Source organism: Dipodomys merriami, unplaced genomic scaffold (assembly GCF_024711535.1).
Source record: "Dipodomys merriami isolate MVZ:Mamm:240054 unplaced genomic scaffold, mDipMer1.0.p SCAF_900, whole genome shotgun sequence".
Lineage (NCBI taxonomy): Eukaryota > Metazoa > Chordata > Mammalia > Rodentia > Heteromyidae > Dipodomys > Dipodomys merriami.
The window spans coordinates 251,790-264,813 of NW_027206514.1; the positions used below are offsets into that span (position 1 = coordinate 251,790).

The 13,024-nt window shown below is 54.9% G+C and overlaps 1 protein-coding gene across 1 annotated transcript; it reads left to right on the top strand.

Annotated features, from left to right (window-relative positions):
- The first annotated feature begins 1,767 nt into the window (after positions 1–1,767).
- LOC138821248 (thy-1 membrane glycoprotein-like) lies at positions 1,768–7,329 on the top strand. Its single transcript, XM_070013382.1, has 4 exons — positions 1,768–1,873; positions 4,845–4,904; positions 5,338–5,673; positions 6,102–7,329. The coding sequence occupies exons 2-4, from the start codon at positions 4,868–4,870 to the stop codon at positions 6,212–6,214; spliced, it is 486 nt and encodes a 161-aa protein (XP_069869483.1). The 5' UTR covers positions 1,768–1,873; positions 4,845–4,867; the 3' UTR covers positions 6,215–7,329.
- Positions 7,330–13,024: the final 5,695 nt, after the last annotated feature.

A 13,024-nucleotide genomic window follows, 5' to 3' on the forward strand; every position in this document is an offset into this window, starting at 1 on the left:
AACGAAGCATCCAGGGCCTCAGCCAGCCAGAGCCCCAACATCTGCTGCAGGTAAGGGGCTTCTGGGTATCTCCAAAAGAGAGAAAGAAAGGAAGGGGGAAAAAATGGAAGGGAAGAAAAGAAAGAGAATAAAAGAGAGGAAGCTGGAAGGACATGGCTCAAGTAGTAGAGCGCCAGCCATGAGTAAACCAGCTGAGCAAGTTGGAGGCCCTAAATTCAAACCTAAATGCTAGTAGAAAAAAAACTATGGCAATGAAAAGCCAGGTAGGCTGGCCTATGGTGGGGGGTGGGCTTCAGAGCCCTTAGCGCTGCTCAGCCCCCAGGACCTGACAGCTCCCAGGCTCCATGACCGGAAGTGTGGGTGACCAGGGAGGCAGCTGCATGTTCTTCAGATGCATGAGGAGCTTCCGTGATTTACTACAACTATGGGAAGGGCCCCTTTGGGTTGGACCTTGCACAAGACCCATTCCAGTTAGAATGCCCTATCACTTTAAGTGCTGGGAGACCCCCTCCCCCCCCCCCTCCAGCCCTCCAAGGAAACAGACAAGTGAACCTCCACTGGCCAGCCCAGAATGGGTTCCAGTGGAGCCATTACAGTACCAGAAACTGCAGCCACTGTGCCAGGACCGACTTTGATGAAGAAACAGGAGACTGGACAGGCAATGGCTGGGAGGCAGGGGTAGCCCACAGGAAGCCCCCATCAGAACGCCACCAGGCAGGAAGATCAAATCCAATACACTTTTCGTTTAAACAAAAATCACTGCTCCTGCCGGTATGAAGGATAAGCCATCTAGAACTAGCTGGTTAAAAAGAAAAACAAAAGACCCCTGGTGACATCAAGTTGGTGGGGTAGATAGGATACCCCAGGAGACCAAAAGCAGCTGGCAGATGATCAGCCCCAGGCCTTCCCCACGGCTCCCCTCTGCACTGGGCTCCGGGAAGGAGGCCAAGGCTCAGCCCTGGGGGCCTCTGGCTCTTTCCGGGTGAAGTTGCAAGGGCTGGGGTGGGGAAGAGCCAGAGCCAGTTGTCCCAGGGTGACACAGCCCTGCGCTTCGCCTGACCAATGCAATTGGTAGAAATCTGCACGGCTCCTTCCTTGGTCTGGCGACCGGTCAGTCCTCTGGAAAAGTGAGAAGCTTCTAGCTGCTGGGAAGTGGGAAGGTGCCAGCCTAGGAGCTGAGGAAAGCGCCTGCGTGTTCCTCTAAAGGGGAGGAGTGGGGTTGGGGGCCAGGGAAGGCCCAGGTGGGGGTGCAAGCCTGCCTTGCTTTCCCAAAAGGCTGCTCCAACGTGGAAAGCACCCAGGCGGCTTCCTTTGGAGAAAGTCGGGGATGCTCTGATGTCAACACCCCTCAGGAGGGGTGGATCGGGAAGAGAGCCTTGGCTCCCCGCCGGCATTCCTTGTTTGTGGGTTCCCACCCTGAAGACGGTGGGAAGAAGGGGGTGCAGCTTTAGGACGACAGCAATCACACGGGGCTGAAGAGGCAGCTGATGGGGGTGGGGGCCACCCCGAGGGCTGCCCCAGCCCTCCCCTCCCTCCCGCGCCCACCCGCCACCGGGCTGAAGTCCCGGTTGCTTGGCAGCCCGCCGCTTTCCCACACCCAGATGCAACCTCAGCGTCCTCCTCTTCCCCCTTCCCCCCTTCTCCTCCCTGCCTCCCCCTCCTCCTCCCCGCTCCTCCGTGTCTTCCCCGCGCCCCCCCCTCCTCCCCTCTCCATCCTTTCTCCTCCGCCTCTGATTGGCTGAGGCCCGGGCCCTCCTCGCTCCCCCCCCGCCCCCACCCCGGGTGAAAACTGCGGGCTCCGTGCGGGGCGCAGCTACTGGAGGCGGCGGGTGGAGCGGAGGCTGCAGCGGCGGAGGACCGGGCCCGAGCCCAGGTGAGAGGTGGGGCCGGAGGGGACCCGGCCCTGGGCGCCCCGAGTCGGAGGCGCACGGAGCGGGGCGCGGGGGGAGCTGCCTCACCTGGGCCCGGTGCTCCGCGGGGCCCGTCCGCGCCCGAGGACGCGGGGCCGAGGCTCGGGCTGCGGAGGACAACCGGAGGAAGGACACCGGGACAGCCCGTGACGGCGCCCCACCTGGCCGAGCCCCAGTGCGGCTCGCCGGGACGGGGAGGGGGCGGAGGGCCGGGTGGGGGTGGGAGTGGGCGCGGGCGGGCTGGAGGGAGCCCCCTCCCCTGACCCCGCGGGGAGCGGCGTGCGAGCGCCCGCACCCGGGCACCCGAGCCTGGCAGCCGCAGTGTGGCGGGCGGGGGCCGGACGGGGGAGGGGACGGCGGGGGGGGGGCCTCCCTTGGGAACTGGGTCGGGCGGGGCCGGGGGGGAGGGGCTGGTGCGGGGCCCGCTGGCGGGGCGGCGCTGGGGCCGCGGCCTGCCGGAAAACGGGGCGCCGGACCCGACCAGCGTCTGCCCCGGGGCCCGCGCCCGCCACTCCCTTCGGCCCCGCGGCGCCCAGCCCCGCTTCCGCCGCCCGTCCTCGAAATCCAAGCCCCGTGCCAACCCCGGGGCCCGGCCACGGCGGCCGGGCATCCGCCCCCGAGGACGCCGGCGGCGGCCGTGGCGCGGCCGCGGGGACCCGGGCCTCACCCACCCCGAGGCGGGGCGCCCCGGGGCGCCGGACTCCCCCGGCGCGGCGCGCGCGGCCTGCGCACCGGGGCGCACGCGCTCTGGCCGGCGCCGCTCCGCTGGGCCACCGGCTCCGGGTCGCCCAGAAGGGGGTCCAGCCCAGGCCGGGAGGCGGGGGGCGCTGGAGAGCGGAAGAGAACGGAAACCTGCAGCCCCCGAAGCCCCGAGACCCGGGCGTGCCGAAGCACGGTTGGCTCGGTGCAGAAGGCTGTGGCTTTTCCTTGCACACGTGTCCCGCGCAGGCCCGCGGGGGAGGGGGGAGGAGGGGGGCTCCTCGGCTGACACACCCCTGACGTCATCGCCGGCCGATGACGTTAACTTTGGGGGGCCGTGGCCCCGCCAGATGTTTATCACGTGTCGTTTTTTAATGGCGGGGGACTGGTGTCAGGCTTTGAACTCAGAGCCTCCAGCTCTCTCCCCTTCCCGCTTGCTTACAGCTGGCGCTCTTCCACTTGACCCAGGTCTCCAGCCCCATTCTCCTCATTTTATATTAGCATCGATTAGTTACACTTTCATTTTTCTTAATCCTCACCGCCACCCCGTAGGAATCTACAGTTCAAAAAGCTTCATTCATTCAATAGCTCTTTTTCCCAGCACTCATTCTGGAGACAGAGGCAGAAATCTTGAGTTCCAGGTCAGATGGGGATCATAAAATAAAATTTAAAAAATACAATAAACAACCGAAGGTCCACACATTCAGGAGATGGAGATGGAGAGGATCTCGGTTCCAGGCCAGCCCTGGGAAAAAGGCTGCTGGACTCCATCTCACTATGCTGGGCCTGCTCAGGCCCCAGTCATCTGAGCTACAGGAAATAGAGGAAGAGGAAGATCCTGGCCCGGTTTGCATAAATGGCTCGGGTGTGGCTCCAGTGGGAGAGCAACTGCCTAACTAGTGTAAGGATATGAGTTCAATTCCCAGTGCCGCGCGAATACAAAACAAATTATAAATATCTTTTGGAAATCTATTAGATGCCAGAAACTTTTCTAGACACTGAGGATTCTCTTCTAAACAAAATAAGAAGTTCCTGAGTGAGTGAGGATTTTTCTTAATGAGTACAAAATGTGTGTTTTGAGAGATAAGCTGGGCACCGTGGATCCTATGTAAAACCTCAGCATTTCAGGATAAAGAGTTGGGGGCAGCCTGGGCTACATATTGAGTTCTAGGCCAGCCAGAGCTGGTGAGACAGACTATCTCAAAAGAGAGAGAGAGAGAGAGAGTTCTGAAGATTAATTGCACAGAAATGGGAATGCAACAACACTACTGTGCACTTATAAAGTGGTTAGGACAATAAAAGTGTATTTTTTAACTTTTATTTTTATTTTTGTGATACTAAGGAATCAAACCCAGGGTCTCTTGTATGCTAGGCAAGCACTTTACTGCTAAGCCACACTCCCAGCCGATTTTACCAAATTTAATTTTACCAAATTAAAAATTATGAAGCAAACCAGGCACTGGTGACTCATGCCTGTAAATGTGTTTTATCAAATTAAAATTTTTAAAGCAAAGCCAACCCAGGAAGAAAAGTCTGTGAGACTCTTATCTCCAATTAATCAGCAAAAAGACAGAAGCAGAGCTGTTGCTCAAGTGATGAGTGGCAGCCTTGATCAAAAGAGCTGAGTGAAGGAGCACAAGGCCCTGAGTTCAAGCCCCGGAACCAGCACATAAAAGCGTTCAAAGCACAGTCCCTGCTCTGACAAAGAATAGTAGATGTAATCCCTTAAAGTCACTCAGCTAGGAAGGGCTCGATGGCCACACACACACACACACACACACACACAAACACACACACACACACACACACACACACACACACACCATTCCATGGTATGCTTCCTCTTCCCTTGCTTTCCCTGCTGGCAGAGCAAATAATACCAGTGTTATCTTCAAAAACAAGTGGTGCCAGTGGCTCACGCCTATAATCCTGGCTACTCAGGAGGCTGAGATCTGAGGATCCCGGTTCAAAGCCAACCCAGGCAGAAAAGTCCCCATGAGACTCTTATCTCCAATTAACCACTCAAAACTGGAAGTGGCTCTGTGGCTCAAGGTGATAGAGTGCTAGCCTAGAGCAAAAGAGCTCAGAGACAGAACCTAGATCCTGAGTTCAAGTCCAATGACGGACAACAACAACAAAAAAAGCGATGGAGGGAAGGACTTTGGTGCCCACCATGTGCTCCTGGGCTTCAAGTCCATGTGGCCCATGGGGGATTCCTAACTGTTCCCATCCCAGATCCGGAAGGAAGCTCCTGCACCATGAATCCAGCCATCGGCATCGCTCTCCTACTGGCAGGTACTGGGCAAGGGGCGGGGCAGAGCAGCCTCTTCCTCACAGCCTCAGAAGTGTGGGGACCAAGACAGTGGGCTGTTTCTCATCCCAAAGTCAGCTCTGGCCTAGCTGGCTGGCCTGCCTGGGGAGGACTTGAGGCACAATTTACTGAGCCCCGCACAATTTCCTGTGCAAAGGAACCTGAAATGTCCATATGGGAGCCGAGAACCCCTCCCCACCCCCTTTCCTCTCCTGTCCCAGGGCCCCAGCAGACTAAGGAAGGAGGCTGGGGTCTGCAGGGAGCCGTTGAGCCCTCCCTCCGGACCCTGGGGTGGGAAGAGATACTCATGCAGCAGTCAGACCCCATGCGAGGCCTGTGTCCACTCTTCTGGGGGGGGGTGGAGAACCCTGTTCCAAAGGCTCTCCCCCAATGCGGAGGAGGCACCGCTGGTGCCAGTGTTACAGGCATCTCAAGGGCAGAAGGTGACCAGCCTGACGGCCTGCCTGGTGGACCAGAGCCTTCGCCTGGACTGCCGCCATGATAACACCACCAGCTTGCCCATCCAGTACGAGTTCAGCCTGACCCGTGAGAAGAAGAAGCACGTGCTGTATGGCACGGTGGGCGTGCCTGAGCACATGTACCGCTCCCGGACCAACTTCACCACCAGGCACAACATCAAGGTCCTCTACCTTGCCAACTTCACCACCAAGGACGAGGGCACCTACACGTGCGAGCTCCGCCTTTCCGGCCAGCCGCCCACCATCTCCAATCAGAACGTCTCTGTGCTCAGGGGTGAGATCTGTCCCCAGCAAGGTCACCCGGGCCAGGAGAGACAGGGGCAGGGTGGTGGGGAGCAGTCTGGGTGCACAGCCAGCGGTTCCCTTAGCTGGGCCAGAGGAGAGAGGCCCATATTTCTCTCTGTTCCCTGGACAGCTGTCTGGTCCCCTGGGGTGCCACTGTTCAGCGTGTGCGTGGAGGAAGGGCCTGTCAGGCCGAGCTATCACACCCTGATTAGAAGCATGTCTCTGTCCTTTTCTCCAGCCGAAAAACAAGGATGTGAGCTCCACCCTTGCTTAGCTTTCTGAGGATGACGTTTAGTACAGTTTTTGTAAGCCGCATGGGCCAAGGCTCAGGAACATGTAACATGAGAATGAGGGTTGGAGGTTGGTCCCAGCCTGAGTTCCCGTCCTCCCTCCCTCCCCCTTATTCTCTCTCCACAGACAAGCTGGTCAAGTGTGAGGGCATAAACCTGCTGGCTCAGAACACCTCATGGCTGCTGCTGCTCCTGCTCTCGCTTTCCCTCCTCCAAGCCACGGATTTCATTTCCCTTTGACTGGTTGGGCCGACGGAGGATACAGAAAGCCTCCAGGCCCTGTGCAGAGACCCTGCTTCTCTGAGTTGGCTGACCCCCTCCCCTCAGTCCCTCACACAACTTGGGGAGAAGTGGGGACCCCACCCCTTATGAGAAATCTCAGTGCTGCATGCCACCATCTTCCCTGCCACACCGCCACTTCCCTCTCCACACACCACTGGCTGTGTTTTTGTAGTCTTTCTTCCAGAGCTGCTTCTGTCTGGTTTATTTAGAGTTTCTCCTTCCTTTCCGTTGGGAGTTGATGACCAGGGAAGCCAGGGGACCTAATGGCAGTGAGGTCACATGGCACACAGGAGATGGCAGTGAGGTCACGTGATGCACAGGAAAGGGCAGTGGGGGGAGGGGAGGGGTTATCCTGGCCCACCAGGCCGAGGGAGAGTCCCCAGGGATGAGGGGGGCACTGGGGTGTGCGTGGGCCTAGCACATGCCCAAGATAGGAAGCATGCCTTGAGACCCCGAGGTGAAGGGATCACCAAGTGCTTGTGGCCTGTCACCAAAGGGTAAGGACAGAGTCCCCAAGAGACACAGACCAAAAAATAAAACCAAAAAAACCCTTCTTGCCACTGCACAAGTCCGTGGGGAGCTTGGGACGGCTGGGCCGTGAGGATGCAGCTAATGGAGGCTGGGGGAGGGGAAGGCCCTCCTGCTCACCCATGCTAAACACCAGCCCGCCCCTCGCTGAGGATGGGGCAGGGGACCAGCCCCAGCCCCAGCAGTCCCAAGCTTCAGAACTCTGTAAGTGGGGGAGTCCCACAGCTATACAGCTGTACCCCGGTTTCTAAGGGAGGCTCTTCCTTCTCCTGCCCTGCAATGCCTGCACTCTGGCTGGGCCTGAGTCCTACACAGCTCTGCCCCGCAGCCTGCCTCTGGGGTCTCTGAGGGACCCCAGGTAGGCCATGGAGACCCCAGGGCCATGCACCCCTCTGGAGATTGCTTTTCCAAACCCTTCCTTTCCCTCCTTCCCCCCCCCACCAGCGACTCTGCCTGTCCCTTTGCCCATGTGTGCTGCCCCCACAGCTTCTAGCATCTCATTGAGGAAAAAGAAAACCACACAATAAAGCCAGGCCTCTGGAGTCTGTCTGTCCGTGTGTGCCTCTCTGTTCTGCTCCTCTGAAATCCCCAGGCTGCCTGGCTGCGTGTCTATGGCAGAAGGTGCCAAGAGCGGGGGCGGGGTGGGGGGCAGGCAGCCCTTCCTCTCCCGGAGCCTTCACCCCTCCCGTGGCACACTGACTTGTGCCCAGATGCGTGAGTGTGACCACTGCTGACTCACTCCCGGCCATCCAGGCCCCGCTCATCACACGTGCTGAGGCCCGCCTTGGCCTCTCGGCCCTGGTGGTTCTAACACGCCCACTTACGACTGGGAAGACACGTCCTTCCAGTAGCAATGACCACAGGACCAAGGCAACAGGGCAAGAATCCATGCATCCTTCCATCCCAAAGCGGGGGCCCAAGAAAGGGCTGGGACACATACTGTCCCCTCAGAAGTGGTGGGGGAACACTGGCCCCATCCCTGGCTCTCGTCGCTGCTCAGCAAGGCGTGGAGGGTCACTGTGAGGTTGGCTAGATGGGGATCCCAGGGTGGGAATGAGTTCTAGTTGTGTGAGCTGGTAAACAGCCTAAGCTGGTGGCCTGCAGCCTGGGAGCGTGGGGGAAGAGGCTGGCGCATGCATTCAGCTCTGGGCAGCTGAGTAATTTCTCTCTGCTCATTTTTCTAGACTAATGCCACTTGCTCCCTTCTCTTCCTGCCACCGCCTGACCTCTGCCTCACACTGGCCCCTGTGGTGGCCAGGCCCAAAGAGGACAGGAGAAGTCCACCAGAAGCACTGCCCGACACAGAGCAGGAGGCTGACAGCCATCCGCTGCACTGGTGTGGCCAGGCTGGGACGCTCAAGGAGAAGGTTGGGATCCTTGCTGGGCCCCAAGGCTGAGGAGCCCCGCCCTTGAGGCAGTAAGAAGTCGAGCTCCAATGTCTTTCTGGAAGAAACTAGGAAGCCAGGTAGGAGCCTGGCACCTCTGCGATACCGCCCGTGTGTCCAGCGTCTTACTGGACGGATGGGCAGGGTAGACAGGCCGAGACAGTGCAGACAGCATTGAAGACAGGCTGAACACTGCTCCCACCATCGGAGACCACCTTCCATGGTGATCTTCCACGGCAGCTGCCCACCCGCCAGCACAGGTTTGGCTCGCCCTCTCTGGGCCTCTGTGTCCTCACTCCAGGCCCTTTAACCTACACTTAACACTAATTAAATGGAAAGGAAGGAAAACGACCGTTCCTGGGTTGCACCAGCCACATTTCAGGACGCACTGGGCAGAGCAGCACTGTGGACTAGATCACAGGCATGAACTGTCTGAACGAACACACTTGATGTGTCTGAATTCGGGAAGGGGAGGCAGAACACACAGATTCTGGAAACCTCTCAGTCCATCCACCCAGGGTGAGGGTAACTTCAGCCCAGGAATGCTTTGCGCTGACACCTCCAAGACCAGGTATGGTGTCCTGCTGCCCAGAGAAGGTGAGGCTTCTCTTCATGGATAGTCAAAGGCCTGTCATCCATCTGATTCTTTTCTTTCTTTCTTTTTTTCTTGCCAGTCCTAGGGCTTGAACTCAGAGTCTGGGCACTGTCCCTGAGCAGCATTTTTTTTTTTCTTACAGCTAGCACTCTACTACAGTGCTACTTTCGACTTTTTTCTGGTAGTTAATTGGAGGTCAGAGTCTCATGGATGTTTCTGCCTGGGCTGGCTTTGAACCACAGTCCTCAGGTCTCAGCGTCCTGAGTAACTAGGATTATGAGCATGAGCCACTCGTACCCAGCTACCCCTCTTCTCCATTTCCTTCTTCTACTTCCTTCAGAAGAACACAGATACCCCATCCACAGGGCTGGGTATTGTCTTTCACCTAGCAAACCACCCACATGCCCAGAGCACCGGTAGCTCAGCATCTCCTACGATCTATGTGCTGGCCATCTAGGCAGGGTCCCAGTAGGCTGGCTCCCCACTGATGTCCTTCCCCCTTCTCCTCTTTCCTCATCTCTATCTAAGCATCTGCTAGGTTGAGATTCCTGGGTGACAAATAAAAAGAATGAAAGAACACAGAACTTCCATGCCCCCTACAGGAGCAGAGGAGAAAAAGACAGGAGGTCAAAACATTGCTTATAATTAACAAGTGTCCATTGGATTTAGCAGCTAGGGGATCAATCACGGCTGTGGAAGTTTCCTGAAGTCTGAGAGACAGAAGACACATAGATGTTGCATGGACTGGGAAGGAGGAAAATAGAGCACATAATTCTGCCAACAGAACCATAAAGAAGAGAGAGATGGACCTTCACTTAAAGACTGTCATGGTGACAATATGGTGGTACATACCTATAATCACTCAGAAAGCTCCGGTAAGAGATTGAAGAGTTTGAAACCACGCTGTACTACATAGCAAGATGGTGTCTCAAAAAAAAAAACAAAAAAGCCTAGCACTAGTGACTCATAGCTGTAATCCTGGTTATTCAGGAGGCTGAGACCTGTGAATCTAGCCCAGGCAGAAAAATCCATGCGACTGAGAGCACTCTGAGCATCCTGAGTTCAAGCCCAGTACCAGAACCAAAAATAAATATGGTTGTCTCAGCCATTTCCATCCCTCTCCTCCTGTTCTTTCATGAACTCATCCACAATCAGGCTTTCACCCCAGTCTACCCCAAGTAGAGATCGAGGTCGCCAACCTTTGAAATCAATTTTCAAACTCATGTCCCTTGACCTCTCCTCCTTGGTGAACTCCCTCCCACCAGCATCCAGCACACAGCACCTCCTGGGACTCTTCCCCACTACACTGGCCATTCCTCAGTTTCCCAGATGGTTCCAGTCCAAGCCACTTCATCTTGGAAAGCTCTCTGATCGAGGCCTCACCCATCCCTCTGTCTATACTTGCTCCCTTGGCAATCTCTTGTAGTTTTAAATAGCATCCATATGCTGATGATTCAATTTTGTATCTCAGCTCAGACTTGAACATCAACTGCTTTCTTGGTATCTAATTAAGTGCCTAACAGACATCTCAAATTTATGATGTATTCAACCAGGCTCCTGATCTACCACCACCACTACCACCACCAAAACTCGCTTCTTCCATGGCTTGCCTCTCCTCAGTTAAGGTTCAGGAAGAAACTTCCTCCTTTCCTCTCATACAATGATGCATAAGAAAACCCTGCAACTCTTGAGTCAAAACACATACAAAATACAATCCCTTCCCCACTTTTTTTTTTTTTTGCAATATTAGGGATTAAACCCAGGGCCTGTCACACGCTAGACAAGCACTCTACTACTGAACTACATCCTCTTGCTTTTATAACCCAACCACATCTGATTGCCTCTCCTGGTATCCCAATAACCCAAGGCCACCGCCGTTTTTCCCCAGATAAGTGTCAGTGGCCTCTGGCTCTGTTCAGATCTGTTCTCCACAAAGTACCTAAAAGGATCTGGTTAGAAACAAACATCAGGTCCACATCCCACTCAGCTCAAAACCTTCCAAGCCAGAGTAAAAGCCAGTGTCAGGAGAATGACTTCAGGGCCCTACAAACACATCCCTCACTTATCTCTTTTTTTTTTTTTTTTTTTTTTTTGAGTCCAGTCGTGGGGCCTGAACTCTGGGCCTGGGCGCTGTCCCTCAGCTCTTCAGCTCAAGGCTAGCCCTCTACCATTTGAGCCACAGTGCCACTTCTGGCTTTTTTCTTTTTGCTTATGTGGTGCTGAGGAATCGAACCCAGGGCCTCTGAGGCATGCCTTCTACCACTGAGCCACCTTCCCAGCCCCCTCACTTATCTCTTATTCTCTCCCTGCCCCACCCCTTTGCTTATCCCAGATCAACTCCATACAGTGTGTGAGACTGGCCCAAGGTACAGAGAGACTAAAGAAAAGCCAGCAGATATGGAAGTGTACATTGTACAATTTATTAGGAGACTTACTGACAGAAGCAGCAAAAAGACCAGGTAGAGCCCAGCAATTTAAGTCCAGAAGGGAGATATATTTATGGATTAAGACACCAATGACTTCATTCTGGCTGGAATAACCCTGGTTTATCTTTTCATCATACTCTTTGTAGAGTTAACATATGCTAATAAATGTTTTAAAAGAAAGAAATAATATCAAAGAGTCAAGTGTCTCCCTGAAGCCAGTGTCTGATTATAAAGCTCTACAAATGACTCTAATAGTTTTATTCTATTTATAGTTTGCTGAGAAACCGTGCAAGAAAAATCAGCTAGAGTGACTCAGGGGGCATATGTGGTGGTTACAACTCAAGATGGCATGGGGTGGGAATGTGACTTAGTGGTAGAGTGCTTTCCTAGCATGCATGAAGCCCTGGGTTTGATTCCTCGGTACCACATAAACAGAAAAAAACAGAAAGTGGCACTGTGGCTCACGTGGTAGAGTGCTAGCCTTGAGCAAAAGAAGCTCAGGGACAGACCCTGAGGACAGCCCCAGGACTGGCAAATAAAACATAAAATAATACAAAGATGGCTGCAGTGGCCAGGCACCAGTGGCTCACACCTATAATCCAGCCCTCAGGAGGCTGAGATCTAAGCATCTCAGTTCAAAGCCAGCCCAGGCAGAAAACTCCCTGTGAGACTCTTGTCTCCAATTAACCACTCAAAAAAAAAAAATCAGGTGGTGGAGGGAAAGGATAGTGGGAGAACAATAAACGAAGGGGTAACAATGCTGGACAAGAAATGTACTCATTACCTTACTCATGTAACTGTAACCCCTCTGTACAGCATCTTTACAATAAAATAAATTTTAAAAACATAAAAAAAATCAGGAAGTGGTGCTGTGGCTCAAGTGGTAGAGCACTAGCCTTGAGCACACAGAGCCTCAGAGACTACCGAGGTCCTGAGTTCAAGGCCCACACCTGACAAAAAAAAATTGGCTGCAGTCAGGTCAAGCTGTATTATTAACTGCTTCAGTAACACCAACCTTATTCTCCCTCAAGCACAGCCTTTAAGTTCCCTCCTCAGGACCTTCTAAGTTACCTTCCTCTCTGTCTAGAACATTCTCTGGGGGCTGATATGCACAAGGCTCACTCATCTTCAGCTCATTCCAATGTCACTTTCTCACCAGGGTGCCTCTGACTATACAAACTCCACATCACCCTCCATGCTTGGCTGTCCTCCTCAGCTCTTAATGCCTTCTAATGTGCTGTCTTCTCTACTTCTTGTTGACATGCTGCTTCTAGTAGAATGTAAGTTCCTGGAGTGGCTGGACAGCCCCGTCCCCTTTTTAGAAGAGGGTCTGTCAGGTTCAGTCCGTTCCTGTTAAATGAAGTGATAGAACGTCGGCTCAAGAAATCCTAAAGGGTGAGATCCCCAAAGGAAGGGACTTGGACAAGCAAGACACATCCTTCACGGCGCTTGGGCAGAGGCAAGGACGGATCCTGATAGGTTTGGAAGTAGAAATGTAAGTATTCTGCTCCTGCTTGCCTCGGATTTCTTTGGGAAACTGAGGAGAGGGGCTTGGGAGGGGAGACCCGTAGGACAGGTGGGGGTGGGGACTGGGAGGAGTGGCCCAGGGCACCTGCAAGGCTCCTTCCCGGCCGCTTCCACGGAAGCTGACCCCTGGGCGGGTCTGAGGACCACCCGCATCTGGTCTGCGCGTGGGGCGGAGCAGCAGCATCTCCGCGTATTGGCTTCGGCTTCTTCCTGAGAGTCCAAGAGCACTCCTGCCACGCCTCCGTGCCTCGGTTTACCGACGCTGGCAAGCATGGCCTAGCCTCTTGTCCAAAGGGTGGACAGTGAG

Excerpts from the sequence above, each read along its gene's own strand:
- LOC138821248 (XM_070013382.1), top strand. The coding sequence starts at position 4,868 with ATGAATCCAGCCATCGGCATCGCTCTCCTACTGGCAG. Across the intron at positions 4,905-5,337 it reads CATCGCTCTCCTACTGGCAG|TGTTACAGGCATCTCAAGGG; the intron begins GTACTGGGCAAG and ends CGCTGGTGCCAG. Across the intron at positions 5,674-6,101 it reads GAACGTCTCTGTGCTCAGGG|ACAAGCTGGTCAAGTGTGAG; the intron begins GTGAGATCTGTC and ends CTCTCTCCACAG.